This window comes from Haliaeetus leucocephalus, unplaced genomic scaffold (assembly GCF_000737465.1).
Source record: "Haliaeetus leucocephalus isolate CR32 unplaced genomic scaffold, Haliaeetus_leucocephalus-4.0 Scaffold1000, whole genome shotgun sequence".
Taxonomy (NCBI): domain Eukaryota; kingdom Metazoa; phylum Chordata; class Aves; order Accipitriformes; family Accipitridae; genus Haliaeetus; species Haliaeetus leucocephalus.
Window position 1 is genome coordinate 3,833,128 of NW_010973436.1, and position 24,274 is coordinate 3,857,401.

A 24,274-nucleotide genomic window follows, 5' to 3' on the forward strand; every position below is an offset into this window, starting at 1 on the left:
TTGACACCAATGTGAAAATGTTTTTTGTTGTTGCTAAAAATGGGAAACAAGAGGAAAGGTTCCAATCTTTGGGAAAACACAACATGTCCAGGAAGGCAGACAGAATATCACTATCCTGCATTTTTTCATTTTGCTGCCAGATGACCAATTTCACAGTGCTCCAGAGGAAACTGGCACATTAAATTGGCAAATCCTTCCACTGGCAGTGTCATTTCCCACTTCACATAGGCTCTGAAATAAAGATGCTGCCCTCCACCTATGGACACAAACTGCCAGTAGGGTTCTGCGTCCAAATTCTGCCCCTTTCAGATTGGATCCCTGGCAACATCTTTTAGCATGGCACTAAAGTGCTCCTTTTTTGGTAGTCCCCTGTTGTCTCGACTAACTAGTCTCCTCTAGTGGCTACTAGCAGCTACTTCAGAGCAGCCAGTACTTGAGAGACATGCAAGAAGCTCTTAAATCACTGACTAACTGGACCTTTATGGAAGTTTTTTTATTCCCACCCCATCAGAAGGGAGCTATGCATAAGGGAAGAATTATGTACCCACACCATAAAAAAGGGATGTTGTATCCATAATTTCATGACTGTCTGCAAATCTCTGGACTAGTGGATTTCTGCCAGGCTCTGGATACTCTGCTTGTGATGAGTCCAACATGGACTGCACTGCTCTGGGAAGAGCTTTCCAAGGGTACTGCATCACCAACAAGAATATTTTAATGTCAGATGCTGCTTTTTATAAGCTCCAAAAGCATCTCACAATGAATGCCAGTACCTACAGATGGGAAAATGAAATGCAGAGGAGCAGACACTTGCCTATGGTTACTCAGCAGGCTGGCTGCAGAGCCAGGACTAGAGCCCAGAATAATACAATGCATTGCCCCACTAACCATAGCACCCAGCCTCCCCTAGTATCCCTCACTGCAGGACTTCCCCATCACCCCCTTCCCAAATGAAAGCCCCTAGAGTGCAAAGAGCTAGAGACTTCAGAAAAAAAGAACTGTTCAAATTTGTCTATGAAGTTTCGGGAAGGAGGAAAAAATAATATTCACAAGAGTAAAAAACAGGCAGCACAGGGCTGTGAAGTACTCTCATTTACACAATAGCTCCCACACATTAATAATAAGCTGGAATTTCAGCAGCCTTATTTGCAGCAACCCATCTCTATAGAGGGAGCTCACAGCAGGAGACAGTGGGTGCCAGGGGAGCACTGAAGAGTTGTGGCTGCTCATCTGGATGAGCATACACCCCGGGGAAGGAGGCAGCACACACACAAGAGCAGCAGACCCTACCTGGGTGCACGTGCTTGTGCAACATTGTGTGAAGGAAGGCACTGCCCTGGCAGGCAGATTCCTCAGCTGCAGAAGGAGCTTGCACCTGGAGGAAACTCCTTGAAGCCTGCCTGAGCTGAGAGAGCTAGTGCAGAGCCCAGCTACGCTGACCAGTGTCCCTTTGCTCTTAACTGCTGTGGGGATGCATGAGGCAAGCAGGCACGGGAAGGTTACACTTGGTAGCCTTGTCTGACCTCATGGCTGAGCCTAATTCTAGCAGGAGACTGGACTAGAGACCTCCTGAAATCCCTCCCAGCCTGAATTGTCCTGTGGGGCATCTGGTCCCTGATGGGAATACAGGCTAGGTTAGGCAAGGCTCCCTCAGCATTGCTTGGGTAGGAGCTGGGCATTTCAGAGTCTTAAAATAACTAGCTGGGAATTGCTGACAGATGTGGGGGGGTCTGAAATCTTGCCTTTGCAAGGCTCCTTTCCAACAAAAGCTGAAGGAAGAGAGACTGTGCCCATGTTCTCAGTAACTGCTCAGCCTCTCCACTTTCCAGCTCCTGGGAAGATGCCCCAGGTCAGCTCAGGAAGACACTGGATGCCCTCCATCCATATGGACAGAAACAATCATTGCACAGAAAAAATCTGTGACTCAACTGGGGCAGCGGGAAGCTGAGTGGTTCTACAAATCAGCAGTTAATTCTCCAGAGTAGGAGAAGGGTGCTGGGTCTCAGACTGTATTCTTCGGGATTGTGTCTGTGTTTACATGAAGCAGTTAAGTGCATAAACTCTACTGAAGGCAGGGACTGAAAGCCAGGTTTGTTTCATTCTAGGCAAGTGCTGTAAATAACAGGCTGAAAAGTGACATCACAAAGTCCTGGAGACAAGAGATCAAGAAGAGACTGTCCTTGTGCAATAAAACAACAAGGAGTTGTGGATCAATTATGTGCTGTATTTATATTGCACCCCTCACAATCTCAGTAAGATAGCTAAATAATTTCCTCATCCTCCTCACTGCATAGATGGGGGAGTGAAGGAGAGACTTAGCCAAGTTAGTAGCAGAGATAAGAGCAGACTGAAGTCCTGACCTGCACACTTCAAACACATGCATGCTACTCCCTCACTCTGCATCGGACCCCCACGCGATCTCTCTTCTGCCTAAAACATTTCAGGATCTAGCTCCACACCACTAATCACAATTTACTTTTCTTTTTTCCCCTGCTGAGTGTGATGGCTGTCATATTATATTAGGAGGAGAAAATGCTGCCTTACTCAGTACTCTGTTGCACACAATGTTCATCAGCAAAAGCACCTGTCCACACTTGCTTCCCCATTTATTCATCCCCTGGATTTGCTACAAGAGCAACTTGTAAATTGGTTGAATTAACTTCATGGCAAGCTGAGACCAAGGGGCACAGTACTAACCAGTCTGAAACTCCCCCAGTGTTCCTACAGACATTTCTGGCTCAGCCCAAGCCTGTCTCTGAGGCACCACTGCATGGATGTTTTCAGTCCAGACCTGCCAGAGTTCACTTCCCTTCCCATCCAAACAATTGGGGTCAGACACTTCTCAAGAATTACCCAGCAAATTGCAACCTACCAAAGTTAAGCACTCACATTTCCCCTCTTTTAGCTTCATCTACAATGTCCGCTTACTCACTAGCATGCGGACCTCCAGAAGTTCCTCAACTGGAAGCCACAAGGGCTCAGCATCTCTGTGATCACAGCTCTACATCTCTTCTTAACACGCTAGGGGGCTGAGAGCCTGCCCCACCTCCACTACAAAGCCCTGGCAGAGACAGACATCCCTGCTGAAGGATGGCAAAGTGGCTGCCTCATGGTTTGGCAGAACACCAACATCCTGGGAATTCACATAGGCAAATTGCAGCAAGATCCCCCAGTCAGCACTGACCCCCTCACACGCAGCCATTTCAAAGTACTTTTAATATCTTCAGCACAATTATACTCCACCAGCCCTCTGCCAATACTTTTGCTTGTCCCCGAGCACATAAGCCATAAGATTGCTATCTCTATCACATTTTCAGTCTCTGAAACTATGTTGCCTCCTACCTTTGATGATCAAGAAATTTGCTTCTGCAGGCATGTTTGCTTTGAACAATCCAGCCTCCACCTTCCTCTGCCTCCTCGCTTTCCCTATCTGTTAATGGATTTTGCTGCCATTGTTGTTGAAAAGCCAGCAGCGTGTCGAAGCTGTGTTGCCATCCAAACCAAATGAGATCAGGACCTTTAATTTCCAGCGTGGCAGCTGTTGTTTACATCACTTTTTTTTCCCCCTTTCACATGCAGTAATTGGTTCTTACAATGTTCTTGCTCTCCCACACATGTACTTAAACAGGAAGCAAGGGGTGGGAGTTGTAGTGTGGGGGTTTCCTGTTCTGTCTTTCTGAAACACTTAACTGACACCAAAGCTTTGATCAGAAGATCTAAGCACACAATCTGGTACACCGAGGTTCAGCTAAGAGTACATATTGCTTACAACAGGAAAACCCTAAGTGCTCCCATGGTTACAGGGTTACTGGCACACCACTGGCACCTTTCAAGCTTTTTTTTCGTAAATAATTTCCTAATGGGAACGCAGGCTATTCTAGAGCAAGTGCAACACCGTTGCACGAGGTTTTGTTTTCCTGGTTACCCTGCAGAGGCAGGCTGAGGGCTCTCGCCCCAGGGTGCCCAGAGAAGAAGTGGAAAACCACAAGCTTCAACACATCTCGGGAGATGAAAGTGACGTTCTTCTGACCCTCGGGGCAAGGCAGACTGAACTTTAGACCCTTGCCCCCGCTGGCTCAGGCCATCCCCCGGGCCCACGGGTTTCAGCCGACGCCCAGAGCCCACGAACGAGACCAGCACCCGTCTCCCGCGGGCCCAACAGGCGGCGGCTGCGGGCACGCAGGTGTGCGGGGGAGCACCCAGGGGATAAACACCCCCCGCACACCGCGACCCTGCCGTGGGCGCACCGCTGCGGGGGTGGGCGGGCAGCGGTGCGGGCAGGGGCAGCCCACGCGCGCTCCCTCCCACCCACACTACAAATCCCACAATGCCCCGCGCGCCCCCCGAAGGCGAGGCGGGTATTTCCCCCCCGCCGCCGCCTCACCTGGCGCATGCGCACAGCTCTATATGGCTCCAAGATGGCTGACACAGCGTCCGGTGGTTCCGGCACGGTAACGGCGGCTCCTCGCCGGGACGCGGGGCTGTTGTGGAGGGTGTTTCCCGAGGGGAGAGCCGGGCAGAGCGGCAGCGGTCTGCTCTTCCTATGGAGCCGGGACGCCTGCGGCCTAGCCCGTGGGGCTTTGAGGCGGAGGCTGAAGGGAGGGAGACGCTGATTGGCTGAATGGCCGGAGGGAGGCGGGGCTCGGTAGCGGCGCTTGATTGGCTCAAATTCTTCCGCTCGGATTGGCCGGCGAGGGGGGCAGCGAGGCGGGGGAGCCGGTGGGGCGGCTTTTTTTAAAGGGGCCGCGCCCCAAAAGGCGGTCCGCGCTGGTGGTGCCGGCAGCAGCGCGTCTACCTATCTATATGTATGTGTGCGTAAATACATACGTGCGTGTGTAGATGTATACGTACAGATCTGTGTGTACATGTGTGTATACTTATGTACCTACGTGCGTATGCATATGCACGCGTGTGCCTGTGTGTGCGTACGCGTGCAGTGGGGGACAGGCAGGGCCGGCCCCTGCCCTTTGAGCGCAGGCAGCGCGCAGGCAGCGCGCAGGCAGCCCTGCCTTCAGCCCTCCGGTGTGTCACAGAGCCCGTGGCAGGATCAGCACCCTCGCCCTTCCCGGTCCCGGCTCCTGGGGCAGGCAGAGCTCAGGCCTCGCCGCTCCCCCCTCCCGGGGTCTGGAGGTGGCTTCGTTTCTCTGAGGTCTTGTTTCGGGGGGCTTGGGGCTGGCGGGGGGGTGTCTCTGTCCGCAGAGGTCGGGCAGCAAGCATGCAACCACGCCGGCGGATAACTACTACCTGGCTCGGAGGAGGACTCTGCAAGTGGTGGTCAGCTCCTTGCTGACCGAAGCTGGCTTCGAGAGCGCTGAAAAGGCCGCGGTGGAGACGCTGACGGAGATGTTACAAAGCTGTGAGTGTCCAGCAAAGTCACACTGATCCCCTGGAGTTTCTCGTTTCTCTGTTTTCAAATTGGCCTTAGCTCTTTTATTTTTTTGTTGTGGTTTTCTCTTCCCCCCCCCATTTTTATTACCTTGTATTAACGATGCTAGCAAAAGCAGAAGGCTAGACTGGTGGCTAGAGCACAGCCCTGGAGTCACGGACTTCTGTGAGCGTGAGATGTTTGTTCGAACTCAGAAGTACTTACTTATCTTACTCAGTGAGTACTCATTAGATACTCATTAGGTACCCTAATAAGCTCCACATATCGAGGTGCTGCCAAAATAAACAGAGAAATAAAGCTCCAGACGTCTGGTTAGTTAAGGCCGTAGAAGTGCCCGTGTTTGGCAGCTCTGCTCCTACTTTTCTGGGTGATGTGCCTAGGATCTCAGGTTACAGATTTTTCTGAAATCAAGCGATGATCAAGTTTTGTATTTTTTCATGCTTGTGATGCAGATTTGCCTTTTGCGTTTGTGGAAAACACCTGACTCTTGGATCTTCAGTGTCTCCGTATTTTGTACATGCTTTAATTTTAAATATGCAGGCTGTAAGACAATGGATTCCAGGAGCTATTCTTCATTCCTTGCTAAATTTGCTAAAAATTCGTGTCTCTGAAGCTACGATTGGGCTGATACAAATGTGTGGTCACTGTCTCAATCAAATATGTGCTGGTGTTTTTTATTTCCCCCCAGATATTTCTGAAATTGGAAGGAGCGCAAAGTCCTACTGTGAACATACAGCCAGAACACAGCCTACGCTCTCTGATATAGTGGTTACTCTGGTGGAAATGGGTGAGTAGTTGACTGGTCCCACTAATTCCAGCTGCCTGCATTGCAGAAGATTTGGGTGTGCTGTGTTGGTAGGAAGATCCTTCACCTGCATTTCTAGTGTTTGTGTGGTGCCCACTGTTTTGGGCTTCACGCAGGCATTCAGATACCGCTGCTGCGGATGCAGTATGAGTATATCAGAGTGCATGATTTTCTTTCTCATGTAATTTGGAGCCCTTGGAAGAATTCTGGAGAAGCCTAAGAGAAGGGATTTTCGACAGGATAAACTCTTTGTGTGATTCCTGTTTCTTCTTTTGTATTTCAGGGTTCAATGTTGAAACGCTTCCTGCATATGCCAAGCGCTCTCAGAGGATGGTCATCACTGCCCGTATGTGGGAAATCCTTTCTCTTCTTATGCAGGAAATTGGAAATAATTTGGCATTTCTCTCTGCTGGCATCCAAAGAGCTCCTGCTTTTCTGATGCAGCCAGTGCTCCTGGAAGTGTAGTTTGTGTTAAGGACTCCTGTAATGACTGTGTAATAGATGAAGGAAGGTACCCTCTGCCGAATCAGTTGCCTTTCTTCAGCATCCTCACTGCACATGAGAATCCTCAAAATGGTTTTGTTCTCCTTGTGTAGGAGAGAGGGGTCAAGTAATCTTTGTTCCCTTTTGGGATGCCGAACACAGTCTGAAATTATTGCTCATGGGATGTCCTCTGTCCCTTTTATAGGACCTGGAGACATGGGTCACAGCTCAGTATAAGCTAGCACTTTATGCCTAACTCTTGGCAGAATGAATCTGGCTGATAAGTGTTTGTGTGGTTTTTTTTTTAACTGTAGCTCCTGTGACAAACCAGCCAGTGACTCCCAAAGCCCTGACAGCTGGACAGAACAAGCCACATCCGTCCCACATTCCTGGCCATTTCCCTGAGTTTCCAGATCCTCACACTTACATCAAGACACCAGTGAGTGAAAAAAGATTTTTATGCCATCTGGGGTCTGTTTGAAGTCAATGACACCAGTAGTGGTGTATAAGTATTTTTACTGCAGTGCTGGTACTGTTTATCCAAAACATTGCTGCTTCTGGCTTAATATATCCCTTGTTGTTTGCGGGTTGCCCTTGCTGCAGGTTGCTGGCTGATTGACATCTGTAGCTCTGAAAATCTGTGCATGTTGAAGGTCAATGCTTGCCTGTAGCATCTGCATCCTAGTTGTGTTTTGAACTTCAGATGTCTGCATTGCATCCACTAACGGTGTTTTTTTTTTTTTTTTTTTTTCCTCCCTGCTCCACAGACGTACCGGGAGCCAGTATCTGATTATCAAGTCCTTCGGGAAAAAGCAGCATCTCAACGGCGCGATGTAGAAAGAGCTCTCACACGTTTCATGGCTAAGACAGGAGAAACGCAGAGTCTCTTCAAAGATGACGTTAGCACATTCCCATGTGAGTTATCTAGGACACTTTGTGCTGTAAATGACAGCTGTCTAACTGAGTATACACTCCGTTAGAGTTCTTGCTACTGCAGGAGGTGAGCACTGAATGATCACACTGTGTTTGCCCTTCTGAGGCACTGGAAGGATGGGAAATGAGGAATTTTCTATTTTAAATGGGGATGAAAAACAGAATCAAAGCCAAATGGTTGGCTTCCACCCTCATCAAAGGCTCACTTTCTTCTGCTGGCGGAGAAGGCCTTGGCTGATAGGTGCTAAATTCAAAGCTCATCCCAATCCTGTGTCCGCCTCTCTGTAACTTTTGAACAAGTAATTTCTTCTCTCTTACATTTTTGTGGTAGGCAGTGAAGTTTTTCCTCTTTCTTTATCTGCAAAGCAGTGATGAGAATTCCCACCTTCCTAAGGCTCACTGACAGCACAGATGTCAGTGTTAATTTAAGGGGGGGCTAAGTGATGCTTCAGCCTGTGAGATAATTGAACTTTTATTGGATAGGTCAGGAAGGATTTTTTGTGTTAGTGTAATGCTGTGTTGGAAATATAAAGGGGCCTCAGAAAATAGGAAATTAGAGAGTGCCAACTTTTAGGGACAGCATATTTCATTCCTGATCCCTGGGAGCAGCAGGAAAAGAGTGTGTGTGTTTAAAACCAGAACCAGTAGAAGTATTTGGTCTCTAAGTAACTGTTTGGCTTCATGCTTCATAATCTCTGTCTTGAGGAGTAAGTGTTTGGTCTCTAAGTAACTGGTTGGCTTCATAATCTCTGACTTGAGGAGTTTTCTCCCAGCTTGCTGACCGTGTCCTTTTCCCTAACCCCAGTGATTGCTGCCAGGCCTTTCACTGTACCCTACCTGACAGCTCTTCTCCCCTCTGAGCTGGAAATGCAGCAAATGGAAGAAACAGATTCATCAGAGCAAGACGACCAGACAGACACTGAGAACCTCCCCCTGCACATGAGCACGGTATGCCCAGCCTGAGAGATCAAGGTCTCTTGGGCCCACTTTCTTAAACTTATGAAACCTGGTTCTTTGCCTGTCTTTCTTGCAGCTGGGCAGAGTGGGTGGAAAATGGCAGAGTGGGTTGCATTCTACCGGGTGTAAATGACTAAACATTGTCATGGTTCTTTAACTTTCTGCAGGGTACAATGCAAAATGGGGTTGGATCATGAGCTTTCAGTACAACCTTCATTTCTGTGTTAGGGGAGAGAGGATTGTCCTAGGATCCCACACTGTTCCCGAAGGGGATCTTCTTGCATTAGCAATCTGGAGACCTCACTTTTAATGCAGCTCTTTGTGTGCTGCTGTTTATCTTGGCTGTTGATTATCTGTTTTGCCCATAGGTTGTGTGGTTTGAACTTCTAAGCCTCGTTTAGCCTAACTTTGGTTGTTTGTGCTTATTTATGCTTTTTTAATATGGCAGGATGATTCAGGACCCGAAAAGGAGAACGCTTCAGTGTTACAGCAGAACACTTCCCTGTCAGGCAGTCGGAACGGGGAAGAAAATGTGATAGACAATCCCTACCTCCGGCCAGTGAAAAAGCCCAAGATCCGCAGAAAGAAGTGAGGTGTAGCCAGCTGGCTGCTCAGAGGAAGAGAAACCCAAGGGGTTCACCTCAGCTGCTGTGGGTGAGAGGCATGGAGCAAGACAGGAGAGGCAATCCAGCTGAGTGGCAGAAGCAGAAGAATGATCTCTCTCTGCCTAGTGAACTACACTCTCATCCTGGTTTGCAATACTCCCTGTTTCCCCTCTGTTCTCCTGCTGACTTGGAACGGTCAATGGTCAATTGCCTTAGAAGCGCTGAAGGCCACCAGGTTACAGATGGGAATTGTCTCGTTTGCTTTGGTTTGTTCTCACTGTCAGCAGGATTTACTCTCTGAAGAGATGGGAGACACGAAGGTTCTTGCTGCTCAGTGCTTCCCAGCAGGCTCTGCAGAATAGAAAGGCATAATTTGTTTGTGGCTGTCTGGCAGGCTAGAAAAGAAACTTCTGCAATCAACCCTGCCTGGCCTTATAATCTAAGAAGCATGTATTAACAGAGACAGAAAAATCCCAGAGAGGTTTCTTTCTTTGGATTCTTGGCAGGTAAAAGCAAACAGACTTTTCTTTTATAAACTAAAGGCGTCTGATGTGTTGGTAAGAGAGTGAAGTGTAAATACAGAGCTAAGATGGCATTTTATTCTCACTTTTCTGACTGCAGCTGCACGTCTAACTTAAAAGCGCTAAGTGTGGTGTTTACCCTGTACTGCTTTGAGATTATTTTCTAGCAGTATGAATAGCAAGATTTAACAGCTGCTTCAGGCTATTTTTCAGTTCTATTGTTAGTTTCAACACAGCACAACTCCTTTGAGAGTTCACACCTTCACCAGCTGTTTTGAAAGATGCTGTGCTGAAAAACTTGGAATATGGAATAAAGCTGTATTGATTGCAGTCCGCAAGGCCGTGCTATTGATCGCACTTTTTTATGTTGTCCATTTTCAAATATGGGCTTTTATCAGCAGAAGCTGCGCTTTTTTCCCCTTTATTTCCCCAGAGCAGGAGACTTTATTTCAGCAGTGAAAATAACTGGTGATGGGTCTATTGGAATTGTTAGCTGGTTCTGGAGGGCTTTGCTTTAATTTTCATTCAGCCTTTACTTAGGCAAAATATGGGTTAAATTTATTTGACAAAAGACTCCTGTAGTTTGGTCCAGTCTCCCAAGCATCTCTTCTGGATGAAAATGTGGTGCTGGGTGAGGCAGCAAAGACTGCCTGCTACAGACTGCCAAGCAGGTCATGGTTTCCTAGAGTAGCAGCTGAATGCAAGAAGTCTGTTGCAGTTACCAGGGAGATCAGCGTTATGTGTGTACCTGTTCACCTCTCTGTTTAGTGAAGGCATCCTCCCAGGCCTCCCTCTTCCCCTGTCACCAAGGGAGGAGGAAGGTATAAAGGAGGAATTGTGTCAGTGAGAACAGAGATATTCCCGCCAATCAATCTGAAATTACATCTCTAGCAAAAAAGTCCTGCATGTGCCATTGTCACTTGCTGGTGCCTTGGTTGTACAGAATAACAAATGTACAGAGACATTGTGTATGTATGTATATATAAAAATTTATACCTTTTTTTACTTGGATTAAGCATTTTTCATAATGAGAAAATCCCTCGCTGGGTAGGGGAAAAATGTAGAATGAAAATAGTAATTTTTATGTTCTTAATAAAATAAATTTTATCTCCTACAAGCAAAGCTGGCTGAGTCCTTAAAGTTTCAGGAGTGGAAAAGCACCTGAATGGCACCTGAGTGTGTTTTCAGTGGGGTCTACAAGTGGGAGGAAGTCTTGTCCTTCCCTCTGCATCTCTTCCTTTCTCCACAGCAACAAATGATAGCTGAGAAGGTTGGGAATTTTCAAAAAAATCTTTGGTTCATTAGAAGTATGTTCAGTGAGGACAAAGTGCCTTTGAAATACCGTCAGCTTTGCAACAGGTTTAGTAGGTTTCTCCAGTCACAGATGGAACATGTGGTTGAGAAGGACTGCAGAATCATAGGTGCTGCTTACTTTCTTTTACATCTTCTCTTACACATGTATTTTTCTTCTGATTAGAAAACCAAGACAGATGGAGGTGAAGTATGCGGTATCAGCCATGAATACAAAGGTGAAACCTTAAACAGCAATAAACCTCAGGTCTTAGGACAGTACAATTTCCAGTGAGTCGTACCCCCTCCTTCAAAAGGTTGCACCAAAAGGGACAACTGCAAATCGGCAAGTACATCCCTTTTTGACAGCTGCAACTACAAAGCAGCCTCTTGTGGTTGGGAGGGAAGGGGCCAATGTGCCTCGAAAAGACAGGTCGCGAGCAGCTGTTGTCATGTGTATGTGAGAGCACTCGAAGACCGAAAGTGGGAAATGGGAAGAATGCATTTTTTATAGCTGAAATTGGGCTGCAGGTGAAATTTGCTACAGAAACAGCTAAACAGACCCAGAAAATTTGAAAACCTGCATTGTGACTAGTAGTTACACCGAGAATGAATGTTGCCTGCTCTTAGTTTTCCCCTGAGATTGAATCAAGCGTGTGATCAGACAGATTAAGTCTGTGTGTGAAGGTTTGTAAACATTTATAGAAATCCCTAGGGTCTGAGTTTTACATTACAGAAACAACTGATGATGAACACCAGCACCTTTCTGTTTCAGACTAAATTTATTTTCGTGGCCAGATTCATTAGCAGCATGTTGCTTGCTCCGTGCTTGAGAATATCTTCCTCATGTCAGTAGGGAAAAAGCTAGTAACGCAAACGTACGTCTTGCAGGCCATCTGCTCTAACCTGTCCCAGCACAGCCTCTTTCCTGAGGATGTTTGCTGTGTGTTACTTTAATATAGGTGCTGGCTGTGCACAAAGCCATTATACTCTTTCTGAAAATACCTGAGGGCAGTGCAGTACCGGTATGTACGCCCCCATGTTTCTCAGCTCTCCTCAGGCTGTGAGTGAAGCCCTGGGCCCGGCCTGAAGCATCTGTTGGAGATGAGGAGATGGTGATGAGGAGGCTGGGGAAGGCAGGTGGTGGCTGAAGGGAAGATGGTGGTATTCGCTCCCTGGGCTGAGGAGATGGGGCAGCAGCTGAGACACCTTCTAGCTGTGTTAATTTGGCCCCTCTCCAGTGCCAGGGAGGACTGGATTTGGGGGGGAAAAAGCCCCCTGTGGCAAGGGAAGCCATGTTGGGGAGGCTGGCAAGGTGAGGTGTTTCCATGGCGACCCAAAGAAAATGGCTGCCAGCCCCGCCTGGGCCGAGGGGTGCTGTGTGCCAGACCCAGCGGCACCCAAACACCCACAGAGGCAGTAGACACCTTGTGTGATACCAGGTAAGCACAATTAGTGGCAAGAAATCCCTCTTTTTGAAATGATTTTATTTGGAGAGGCTGGGTAGTGCAGATGAAGGTCTCCACAAGTGGCCAGGAAGCGGAGGCGAGGCCTGAGCTGTCCCGCTGGAAGGGGAGGATGTGTGGCGGCAGCCCTGGCTCCTCAGCTGTAGTATAAACTCAGGTAGGCCACTCGGTCCCGGTGTTTCCTGAATTCTCTGTCTATGGTCAGCTAAAAGACAACTACTATCTGTTAGATATTAGCAATGACAATTGCTTCAAAAAAGGGCAGGAAGATGTGAGATGGTGTTGAGAACCTTAACCTATGTTTTAAATCAGGTTTTCTTTTCAGCAGAGCTACATGGGGAAGACTGTGCCCTGGTTCTCTCACTTTGTGGATGGAAACTTCCAGAGCAAATTTCTTAATAGAAGTGTTTTTTTGAAGGACTCTAACTGTTTTTGCAAACCAGCATTTTCTGATAGAAAATCACTTTGTATCTTGTGCCTAGAAAGCCACATACCCAGCAGGCCAGTGAGGAAAGGATGACAAAACTTAGTGCAAATGCATTGAAGTAATCATCCTTTGTCAGAAGCACTGAGCCAGGAATAACAACCCCTTATCCCTGTCCTTACCTTCTGTACCTCCATTTTTAGCATCCTCTTTGCTGGCATTGGCACTAAAGACCAGTCTGGAGAGCCAAACTTCATCGGCCAAGTGATTTTTTTGTGTAATTGCTTGTCTGCTTTGTAAGTTCCAGGTCTAAAGAAAACAGGCACAAAATACCTCATTTCTGGAGCTGGCGTATGATGTTTGTAATACCAGAATTTACTAGCCCTACCTCGATCCATGGGAGAAATGCATATTGTGGTATTCTAGTCATCATGCTAAGTTAAAGACTAAAGCAGGGGAGCTTTCTGAAGATAAAAAAGCATTACCGAGAACTCGCTTACCTATCTCCCATTTGTGTCTTAGTACTTCTCTCTGCTAGTACTCCTGCTTATTATTAAAAGTGTAAGAAAATGAGTTGCATTACCCAGGGAAAAATTCTTTATCTGAAGGCTTATCTGGAAATCGTGGTGTCTTAATGGAAAATGGAGCATAGGCAGGCTGGCATTTTCTCTCTTTCATCCAGAATGACTGGTATGTTGCTGGGCTGGGAGTCACAGTCTGCAAGAGATAAAATTTCTATATGGAAGATTTTGTTCTGCAAACCATTCCTACATGCTCTGATCAGCAACCAGCGGGGCATTACAGACCTGCTGTTCAATGCATGCTTTGGCTACTCAGTGTAAAAATATCAGAACAAGTCAATTATGCACTCCCTACTCCTTACCCAATGTGTCCTGTGATGTCTCTCCTAATATATTGTTATTCTAGAGAAGCTGGGCCAGAAAAGATAGCATGTTTGTTCAGGTAGTATAGCTGAGCTCCCTCCCTGATTTTGCCTCAGTACGTACATCTACATGTGTGTATATGTGATACAAAGGAATGTGTATATACAAATGCATGTGTTGATCTTGCCAGAGCTCATATGATCCGTCATCAGTCTCTAGGCTCAACACCTCCCACTAGACTATGTGTAAGGAGATCTGTAGCTACCGTATATATTAAGTTGGAGGCAGCCCCAGCAAATATGGTTGAAACTGATAGTCTGTGTTGGGAACAGCCTACATATTCTTGCAAAGCTGCAGCTCTGCCGCTTTGAAGCATGCTTTTCTTACCTGTAGCTCTGGTATGAAACGCTGGGCTGTTCTTGCTCCTATCACATAGCCTTTCTTGCTCAGTGGTTTGTTTTCCAAAGAGTATCTGAGGCTGCTTCTCTGCGATTCAAAAGCAGAAGTGTCTTACTGACATTTTTAAGAGGCCACTTGCATCAGGGGAAGGGCAGAAGTACATGAGCAGCAGACATTATTCCTTTTAATTCCTCTAATTTCTGACTAACGTAGAGCGCTAGGGCAGCTGGAGCTTTGAGTACTGGTACGTTTGGAAGGGGGGAGAGTTTCTTTTTCTAGGTGTATCTGGAGACCTTGTCCAATGGGTTGCAGGGCAGGTGTGGGGGACTCTGCCACAGGTGTGGTGGGCCATGGTCCTATTGCTCCTGTACTGTGTGTCTTCTGTGAAGGAAAAACTCTGAGCTTGAAAACTGAACAACTTACCTCTTGACTCAGGTAACAGCCTGGCCCGAGCAAAGGGTCTCCCCTGATAGCTATCAGCTGGATTCCCAGCCTGTCTGGGGCATGGTGGAGAGGGAACATTTTCCGCTCTTGACATGACCCAAATGAGATCCGCTTCTGCACATCTGTGAGACCAGGAGAGGGAAATGTCACCAGTGGAGATGACCACTTGCTGCTTTTCTTCCTTAAGTGTCTGCTGCTCTCTGCCTGAGGCCAACCATCCTCTTATCTCCCAGATGGGAATTTCCCCTGACCCTGGGTATTTGCGAGGGGTCTGCCCTTTGGATGCCTGTTCGCTCATGCCACAAAGGCTTCTTTTTCCCCAGTCTGAGCAACAAGCAGCCTAGCCCCAGTTGTGGGGAAGACTGTTGGGAAAGCCTGATGCCACCAGGGAGCTGTGTAAGAAGGAAAGCCCTCGTGCCCACAGCCCGCCTCGGGTGCATGCACCTCGCACAGCTCACCTCTCGGCTCCCACTCCACTGCCATGCTGGCCTGCCAGACCGAACGCTGTGTGTGTACTCCAGTTGCTATAGACACAGAGCAGGGGGTGCTGGAGGGAATGCTGGGGATGGCAGCGCCTGAAGGGTGCAAGGCAAAGAGGAGGAGTAATAACGTCCCTGTGGATTGCGCTATGCTGGCTCCTACTCTGAGAAGCTGCTGTTTTCATGCTGTAAGTCAGTAGGGGAGAGGTCTCGGGGGAAGCAGCCTACAGGTTGTGCTGTCAGGACCCTTCTCTGTGATCTCCCTTGTGACACAGCCTGATATGCCCTGTTGTCTGCTCTCTTTTTCCTGGTACCTGGCTGTCCTGGTAGGGCAGCAAGAAACCCCTGGAAAATGTCATACTGGAATTAAGTCCAGCTTGTGGATTCGGGCCCTTCCCTGAGCACATGTGTGAGTACATGAGAGAATTGGGGAGCATCAAAATATTAAGGGTGAGATGAGTTGAAACTGAGGATTGTTGCTTTTGCAGAGCACTTTATTTAATCATTCTTATTCTGCACAATTAGATCAGAAAGGTCTGTTCACTGTAATAGGTTTGGTATCTTCATGGCCAGTTGCAGCAGGAGCAGCTCTGCACAAAGGTTTTGCCATTAATGCAGTTGTAGAAGATGCTCTTGTTGGTTGGTTCTACATAGATGCCATTGGCCTTGCCAGCACAGAAGTCACTAACACCAGAGCCCCGGCTCCCACTTCCAATTCCACCTGTAGTACAGGGAGCTTCAGTGACTTGAGGACTGGGCTGAGTTGGAGGTACACACTCTGGAATAAAAGCACAAAGGGGCTTATTTTGTGTTGACAGTCTCTCAGCCCTCCCCTCCCTTCATAGGGCCTTTAGTGGTGGGGTCAGCTATTAAAGTGTGTTACCCCAAAGTCTGGCCTAGTTCACACCAGGCCTTTGAAGCATCTGGACCCAGGTACAAGTTACAATCTCCCTCTTTTATCCCAGGGGATATAGAGTGAAGGGATCTTTCCATGGCATTCTAGCTGTGGCTTCCACAGAAAATCTTTATCCACCAAGGCTCCAGAGATAAAGGTTTGCAGGTCTCTGAAGCTCTGCATCAGCAGTGAGGTAGGGAGTCACCTTCAAGAAGCACACGTTACTCAAGCTACTCACTGCCCTTTTGGAGACCAAGACCCTTCTTCAGACTGGTGATCAGGGGTTATTTGCCTTCCTTGCAGAAAGTGCCAGTGAAGTCATCCAGATCACGGGCCCAACCATAGCACCTCCAAAATTGTTCTTCTTCAGTCAACCTGTTCAGTGCCAAGGCAGAAAGCCCAATTAGTCCCAGGACGTGCTACTGCAGAAGGCCTGCCGCCTTATTATTAGCACAGCCACACATCCCACCATACCTTGATGTTGGAGCTCTTGATGTTGTCATAGCCAACCCATTCGTTGTCCTTGTAGGCACAGGGCACATCCTGGGGGGCATCCCAAGCCTGGGTGGCTCCAGAGTCCAGAACATTTGCAGATCTAAGGAAAAAAGGGCACAGAGGGAGAAGTTAGCAAGTGTCCTGCAAAAAAGGGCAGTTGGAATATTACATGGGTTAAAAATTCCTTTCTAGGAAGTCTGAGGAGTGTTTGTGTTGTTCTTGGTGGCTTAGGTGTGAGGGAACACCTACACCTTGTAGTAAGCCAAAACCCCAGCCTGCTTAATGTAAGGTCCAGCTGGCCCAGGTCCTGATGTTGGTGCCCCAATAGCAGTGTCAGATGGGTTTTGGAGCAGAGAAGAGATGCTGAATAATGGGGCAGGACCTGAGAGGGTACATTCTGGTTCTTCAGGCTGTTGAAGGATTTGTAAAGGGTCTCATCGTTCCATTTGTAAGTTGTGATCTCATTGTTGGACATCCCAGCATAGGCATATAGCAGGTGAGTGCACAGGCATGGGTCAATGTTGTCTGGCATGAAACTTCTCAGGCCAGGTCTATACTGGGCCCAGCTGGTGAAGTAACATGACAGCACAGACGCAGTGCCTGCACAGAAATAAAGGAGATGTGGTCGGGAGAGAAAAGAGCAGAGAGGACATGTCTCTGAAATGCAGAAGGACCAGGTACCTAGCTGCATGAGGCCATGTTACTTCTATAACCATCCTTCAGGTCACACAGGAAAGGGAACAGTGCCCTGGGCTGCACTTAAGAGTTAGTAACTGCATGGGGTGGATCTAATAAAAAATTATTGGGCTGTGTTTCCTTGCAGGGTAAAGAGTTAAGAGACAGTGAAGTCGGGTTGGTTATCCCTCTCAGAACTGGCTCTCCAAGGATAATAATGGATTTCTTTCCTTCCTACTTTGTTTCAGTAGATGAGTTGGTCTAGGAGCCTCTTGCACCCTTAAACTCATGAATCAGGGTGGTCCTGAGTGCTGGGTCTCTTGCCCAAACTCAATCCTTCTCCTTTGCTGCCAAGTGAGGAAGAACAGAGGCAGAAGGGATCTCTGGTGAAGTGCCTGGAAGGTGGAAGGCTCTTTGCATATTTGCTGTGCTGCCTGTTTAACCCGCCTTTGAAAGCTTCTGCAAAGACTAAGCTAGTGGCTGTGCTCGTGCTTCATTCAAGCTGAGCAGGAAGGGGCTGCTAAGAGGAAGCTTGTGTGAAAGAAAGCAACATATTTGCACTTTAGATTGAGCATGCTATGCTTCATCAAGCTTTTGACTTCAGAGACACCATTGCTGTGTGCCTGCGTGCCTCTCCTTCCTCCCCCGTGGCTTGTAAAAGAGTTCACTGCTAAGTCTGTTCCAGTTGCCTGCATGTGCCATAACTGAGAAAGGTTTGGTAGAGTTGGTTTTGGGGTAGAAAGCACACACCCATCTAGGCGTTCAGGAGGAGGACCAGACCTTTAAAGAAAAAAGTGTGGGATTAGTGTTAGAACTGAGAAATAAGGTAATGCCTGAACTAGCAGAAACTGTCTGGTACATATCCTGTAATGCAGACAATAAAATTGGTTCTATCAGTGGGCCTATTTTTGCTCCTCTTCATGAGGATCTATCTGAACCCAACATAACCTGACTGCCAGGTCACAATTCATTCTGATTGAAGGGGACACACAAAGGAGCTCATGGTTATTAACGATGCAATGTTCTGCTGCTGCTTTCAGCCAGTGTTAAGCAACAGGTGATCTTGGTGCATATAAGCATGGCTGAAATAGCAGAAGCCTTTGGAATATACTCTGCTATGGAGACAATAATAGCCTTTCTATAAGAATGAGCAGTTTTCCTCCTCAGAGCATCACTTTCTTGGTCCAAGATAATTTTTCAATTTAATAAACAATTAAATCAGGAATTTGCATATCTAAAGAAAAAGAAATCAACTCCAAAATTAGTGCAAAATATAAACATCCCCAAAGTAACTGCCATATATTTTCCTTTGACAGAAGAGTGTGCTGCATTTTTAATCCCCAAAAGTCTCCTGTGTAGCCACCCAGTATAACAGTGAAAGAGCCACAAATACTTATAAAGGTAGAAAACTAAGTTTTGAAGCAGGACTTAGCGGTAAGCAAAGTGAGCTTGGCCATCTTTGACCAGGACTGATCTGGTGCAGACCGTCTCCCACTTTTATACGCTTCTCTCATTTCATGCCAGTCTTGTATCAACAAAGATGGACAAACATTAAGAAACTTGGTAAAGATCAGTATCACAAAAAAATGATACCAGTAAAATAGGCCTTAACACTCCAGCTGGAGGCACCACTATTATCAGTCTGTGCCATGTCGTGGTGCTGCAAGAGTAGATGAAGAACAAGATTAGGTGGCTTTTATTCTTAGAAATTTTGTTTACAGCAACAGGCTTTGTGTCAACAGTGGCAACTAGGCAGTGATAGATGGCTGGTGTTCAGTCTTGCATTGTCAGTGTGTCTGCCCAGAGGTGGTAGGCACTGCCAAACCACAGGTGGTTTACACGGATTTTGTCTCCTTGGCTGGGGCAGTCAGTGAGACAGGACTGAGTAGGGCTTAGGCTCACAGCAGTGGGCTTTTTGGGGGACACAGGAATTGGGCTCACTTGCTGTAGGCAAACTGTCTGTCAGGATCCAGGGGGCTTTGTGATCTGAGCTCTCTCTTGCCCACACCATCTGAGGTGTTGTCACTTCATGGAAGGGGAGAGAGTTTCCTGGTGTCTCATCAGGAAAGGAAAACCAACTCAGCTTCTGCCAAATCATTCTCCCACTTGTGAAAATAATTTTCTTCAGGGACAAGCATTATTTCTTGGAGGTCAAGCTCTACAAGAGAGAGCGCAGGGACAGAGCATCATGCAGGTTGCATTTCCTCCCTCACTTATTCCCTCCTCTTTTTGATCAGTTGTTTCCCACACTGAGAGACCTCTGTGTTGCCAAGCGTTCATGCCTTGCCTTAGCTTTCTGTGATGCTCCATAGGGAGAAATTACCCCAATCTCTTCTATTCTGTATGAGTTTTTGTCTCATTTTGTTGTTTTCAGGATGCAATGTCTTCTAAGCATATCTGAATGGAATTTTTTAAAAGGCAGTTAGAGGTGCTGAAAATGAGGTTTTTAACTCAGGAGATTCTGTCTGCACACTCAGGGCTACTGCAAATGGTGGAGTAAGACACAGTGGGCACATGGCCAGTTGCTCTGCACTGAGTTGTTCTTTAATACCTGTTAAGATGATGTGAAGGTGGATTTCTAGTAGGTCTCCCAGACTTGGTTGAATGGGAGCGTGTAAAATGCCCTCAAATTTGCCCATGTCACATGCTGGCACTGAAGCCACTGACCTGCCATTAAAGTTCATTAGACTTCTAGATTTTGTGTATGGAGTGGATGAAATACGGTGAATGATGAAAGAGGTTTGTCAGAGTCAGGCATGGTGCTTGCACAGCCTTGCACTCATCTCCTGTTAGATGTGTCTGTCAACTGACTCTCAGCAAACTCTCTAAAAACTGCTGTTTCCTCCAAAGACCTTAGCCATCCTGGCCTTGCTAACCTCAGTGGACACGAGCCATTGCTTTACAGAGGTTGTTTTGTTCTCCTTGCCCTTGCTATGGAGGTTAGGCAGGTGATTGTGGAAGGCTAAACTGGGGAGAAATGTAAAGGTCAATGCAATGGCACCGTGTATTTTGGAGTGCCCTATCCTAACCCTTATCTGGATGCAGAGGTACAGGTATTGGTCTCCTGGTACATGGTGATTGGAGCTGAAAGCCAATACAGGCATTTGTGCTGATGGCAGCATTATAAGAGCAAAGGTTCATGTTAGCAATGCAGAGACATATATTAGGTAGATGGGCCCCTGGCTAGGTATATGCAAGATCCGGCTTTGGATTTCCATGTGAAGCAAGGCTGCTTCTTATCACATTGGCAATGCAAAGATACTGTTGAGCTAGTATAAATGTATTCTGGATTTATTTTTTGGATGTGGGAAGCTATGTGATTGTGTCCATAAAAACCTGGGGAGAGCTATGCCTGTTTTAGGCTGTTGATCTGATGTTCCTCATTGCAGGCAGACACCTTATTACCGCCAAAGAGACAATCTGTTGCCAGTATGTTTTTTCTTAGTGTGACGTGGTGTTCTTGGAAATTCCTTGGGAATTTTCCTATGGGAATTTACCCCAGACATGTCTGCCTATATGTATATATGTATAGCCTATGTTGGGAGCAGCAGGGAGAAACAGTATTTGTTGGAGTAATATAGATTACTATAGGAGCAAGTATGGGCATTGCTATCTTCTATGTTTGCAGACTTTTTTCTCTTTAATGGTCATTACTTTTCTAGCTCTGGAGCCTTTTTCTCTCATCTCTTTTCACAAATTGTTAATATGAACAGTAGGAAGCTATTCAGAATTGTGGGAAGTCCGTTGAAGCTAGTTTGCTGAAAGTTTCTGAGGAGGAAAGGGGTAATGTTTGGAGGGAAGACAGAGAGGTAACCTCTTTCTACCAGCTTGCTAAATTTTTCCTTCATCTCTTGGGAGAGTCATTTCATCCTGTGCTTAAATTCTCTTTAATGGGCTGGAAAAAACCAGCTGTGCATGACGGGAATCACGATGATTAACTTTTTTTGTGTGAAGCACTTCAAGGGTGTTAAATATGATCTGGCACTATGGTAAAATATGATAAACTCTTTCTTTCAAACCTATGCTCTATACTTGGCTGGGTAGTGCTTTCTGATATGCTCCAAGAGGTCTGTATGGGAACCTCATTTCCTTATGAGCTAGAAGGGTTGAATCTCCTGAGAAATCAGCATGCTCTCTCTCACTTAGCATGCAGTACAGCCTTGTTTGATAATAGCAGCATTAGTTTTCATCTCTTTCATTTTTATCAGCTAGCCTCATAAAAAGCTCTCACTCCCAAAGAATCATCTAATTCCATGAATTAAACGAAGGAAGAAATTGAGTTAAAGGAAGAAGTTTCCCTGCACATGCAGCTTCTCGATTTGCAATTAAGTGCACCTTGAAAGCACTGCAGGAGGCAAAAAAAGGCAAAAAAAAAAGTATTAGCATGTAGTTTTAACTAAGGAGATCATCTTCCTCCTGCTTTACAAGAATCTTGTAGTCAGTGGCTGAGTGCTATCAGCAATTAAAATATCCAACAGTAGGTGTCAATGTTGCTTGCTCTTCCCAACCGTGTAGCTGGAGCACTTTACTAGCAGTCTTCTGATAACATTTCAAGAGGAAATGTGCTTGCAGGCCAGAAAGTTTAGTTGCTGCTCCTCTTTGTTTAATCACAAATAGAGATCTGAGATTAACAGGTCATTTTTGCACTTTCAAATAGAAATGGAATGCTTCATTCTTGCTATACAAAAATAACCAGGATAAAGGATAAACTTTGTCCATTTCTCCAGAGCTGTATAACCTACGTAAGACATGACTATCTTAGAGTGAAAGAGGAGCTGTTAAAGACATCTGTCCAAAAACTAGCCTAACCTTGCAACATGTCAGGATGCCTATTAAGACATTAGTCATTTTGTTGATCTTCCCAGGAATTGCATCCCCTATGGAAGAGCATCCCAGTGCCTTGGCAGGGTACTGATAAATCTATATTTTTGGCTATCTATCTCAAATGTTTAAGTCACCTGCTTATATCTCTAACAAAGAATTTAGGCTCAGTTTCTGTCTCTTCCACCTTTCCTTACCAGCATATTGCAGGGGAAAATGGCCTTGAGTAGTCAGTTTAAAGATAGAAACTTTATTTTGCTGGGTCCATGTTATGTGCGTGCAGTCTCTGCAATATGCCTAGTTTTATTCAAGTGGCTTTGAGTGAGGCAGGCCTAAATTGTGTGTGGCCTTGGCATATGTCCCTTATTAATCTGCTAGGAAAAGGAGATTTCGAGCCACCTCTGATGTGTTTATGGTTTCCAAACCTTTGTTTTCTATTGGGCACTTTTTTTGCTGTGGAGAAACCCCTGTTTTTCACACTGGCAAAACATGAGACAAAGCAGTCACACCAGATTATTCACTCCAACGATAAATGTTACATCCTGACAGCAGTTCAGCAGGTTCTCCTAACAACTGCCTGGTTTTGCTGAAAGCTCTATATACTTGATAAGCATTTTATCATGAAGATCAGAGCAATCTTATCTAATCTTATCCTTCCTGGCAAACTACATCTAAACGCAGCCATCTCCGTCCTAGATGCAGTAAGCAGCTTCAGACTCCTACCCAATGCTTGATCCTTTTGGAGTTCAGCTCACGCTCCAGGGCCTGTAAAAGAGAATGTACTTCTGATGCCATCACACGTCAATGGCCTATACCATGGCCCTGCCTAAACTGTGCTGTGTCAAATATCAAACTTTTGGGAGCAGCAAAAAGCAAGCAGAAGAAAATCAACAACCCCTTTGTACATAAATGCCTGCAGTAAGAAGTAACCCTTTATTTTCACTTCGCTAAAAGTGAGAAAGCTTTTCTGCCATGATCAGGACAGCTTGACTCAATGGTGGTTTTATTTCTTACAGGGACTTAGCTTTTACCTTGCTATCTTGGCAAAAATTTACGTGCTTGACTTGGCTTAAAATCTAAGGGAGGAATATCAACAAATCACTGACTGCTACTTTGAGTTGTGTTGCTTCCAGTGACCTGTCTGGGAGGTGCTTGGAGATAACCAGTTCTCCTCCTCTTCCTTTGGTTTCTGCTTTAGACATAGGAATGGTGGAGTTTCTTCCTTTAAAAAGCAGGTGAAAGGTATCAGGAGTCTGGTTATCCTGGACCTAAGGGAATGACTGGGAACATCTTTATCTCAGCGTTAATGTTCTACATATCCAGTGGTTGGAGTTGAGTTGGAGGCGGGGGAAGGAATAGACTCTGCAAGCTGAATCTTGATTAGAGATACATGAAGCATGTTAAGAGAGACCTATCTGGGTCTCCTATCAAGAGCTTTGTTGATATTGCTGGTCTCTCAGTAGCCTAACAGCTTTTAATAGCTGAGCTTTATTTGGGGGCTGCTGATCTTCTTGGAAAACTGTCCCACTCTCTTCAGGGGTCTGACAAAGAATTAAGAAAATATGGCCACAGTGTCAGTGGCCAAACATGTGAAAATCTGTCTCTACATCCAGTTGGGTATGTATACACTTGCTTAAGTTACTGCTGCTATAATCCAATGCCTGTAAATGGAGTCCTGAAAAAGGATCTCTCCCACCTCCAAGTCACGTAACCCTTAGACATGTCCTTCACTGTGCAGCACACAGAGCTGATGGTGGCTGGTGTAATAGTATCTGCGCAAAGAGGAGGTAGCTGGAACGCCTATGGGTCTGGCATCTGCTCAGCTGCCTGACTGAGAGCTTTGAGAGTGATTTGGGAGCTGTCCTGGTCTGAATCCCTTTCTGTTCTTCTAAACAGATCATCTGGTATAGCTGAAAGACTCGTGTTACTGCTGCCATGAGAACCATCCTGTGGGAAGCCCAGGCTGAAGAGCCAGCACCGCTACCTGCAGCGTAACACGGTCTATCCAGGAGCGCAGGATGCACAGGAAATGTCTGGCATCTGTTCTTGTTCAGATTCATGGCAAGAAGTTAGGAGCTTTAAAGCTCCTCAGATTCCCTCCTCCAAAAGATAATTACACCATGTAGGTCTTGGGCGAGGACTGCGCACAGACAGGCGTTAAGGGCACTTTGCCTATACAGGACAGCCAGGACAGACTCATATCTCTTTGATTCTTATGACACCAGGTCATTTGTTTCAAGGTCTCTATTTTTAAGCCTGCTTTCTGCAGTACTAATTCCTTGTTACAAAGGCTGGATCTGTTCTGCTTCACA

The 24,274-nt window shown here is 46.4% G+C and overlaps 3 protein-coding genes across 5 annotated transcripts; 1 reads left to right on the forward strand and 2 right to left on the reverse strand.

Annotated features, from left to right (window-relative positions):
- The first annotated feature begins 4,392 nt into the window (after positions 1–4,392).
- On the forward strand, positions 4,393–10,658 carry TAF8 (TAF8 RNA polymerase II, TATA box binding protein (TBP)-associated factor, 43kDa). Of its 3 annotated transcripts, none has more exons than XM_010584726.1 (8): positions 4,393–4,451; positions 5,200–5,356; positions 6,075–6,173; positions 6,475–6,537; positions 6,989–7,113; positions 7,442–7,589; positions 8,413–8,555; positions 9,013–10,658. In XM_010584726.1, exons 1-8 carry the CDS (start codon positions 4,419–4,421, stop codon positions 9,154–9,156), a joined length of 912 nt encoding a protein of 303 aa, XP_010583028.1. In that variant the 5' UTR covers positions 4,393–4,418; the 3' UTR covers positions 9,157–10,658. The 3 variants fall into 3 exon arrangements, with proteins under 3 accessions (XP_010583028.1, XP_010583031.1, XP_010583029.1); XM_010584729.1 differs by having other exon boundaries at positions 4,397–4,702; positions 4,758–5,356; XM_010584727.1 differs by lacking the exon at positions 4,393–4,451 and adding an exon at positions 5,496–5,602 and having other exon boundaries at positions 5,267–5,356.
- A 1,924-nt stretch (positions 10,659–12,582) lies between these two features.
- Positions 12,583–15,080, reverse strand: PIFO (primary cilia formation). Its single transcript, XM_010584799.1, has 6 exons — positions 15,056–15,080; positions 14,577–14,719; positions 14,142–14,240; positions 13,454–13,587; positions 13,053–13,179; positions 12,583–12,651 (listed from the first exon to the last, which is right to left on the reverse strand). The coding sequence occupies exons 1-6, from the start codon at positions 15,078–15,080 to the stop codon at positions 12,583–12,585; spliced, it is 597 nt and encodes a 198-aa protein (XP_010583101.1).
- A 559-nt stretch (positions 15,081–15,639) lies between these two features.
- LOC104842469 (acidic mammalian chitinase-like) lies at positions 15,640–18,598 on the reverse strand. The gene is given in 8 exon segments (XM_010584800.1): positions 15,640–15,854; positions 16,210–16,311; positions 16,314–16,340; positions 16,436–16,566; positions 16,716–16,813; positions 16,861–17,066; positions 17,892–17,923; positions 18,576–18,598. Coding segments are annotated over 8 exon segments (834 nt in total).
- Positions 18,599–24,274: the final 5,676 nt, after the last annotated feature.

Coding starts and splice junctions, on each gene's coding strand:
- TAF8 (XM_010584726.1), top strand. CDS start 4,419: ATGGCTGACACAGCGTCCGGTGGTTCCGGCACG. Junction 6,174..6,474: donor GGTTACTCTGGTGGAAATGG/GTGAGTAGTTGA, acceptor TTTGTATTTCAG/GGTTCAATGTTGAAACGCTT. Junction 8,556..9,012: donor TCCCCCTGCACATGAGCACG/GTATGCCCAGCC, acceptor TTAATATGGCAG/GATGATTCAGGACCCGAAAA.
- PIFO (XM_010584799.1), bottom strand. CDS start 15,080: ATGGCAGTGGAGTGGGAGCCGAGAG. Junction 13,588..14,141: donor GTTTCATACCAGAGCTACAG/GTAAGAAAAGCA, acceptor TATCTCTTGCAG/ACTGTGACTCCCAGCCCAGC. Junction 13,180..13,453: donor GATAAAGAATTTTTCCCTGG/GTAATGCAACTC, acceptor TGTTTTCTTTAG/ACCTGGAACTTACAAAGCAG.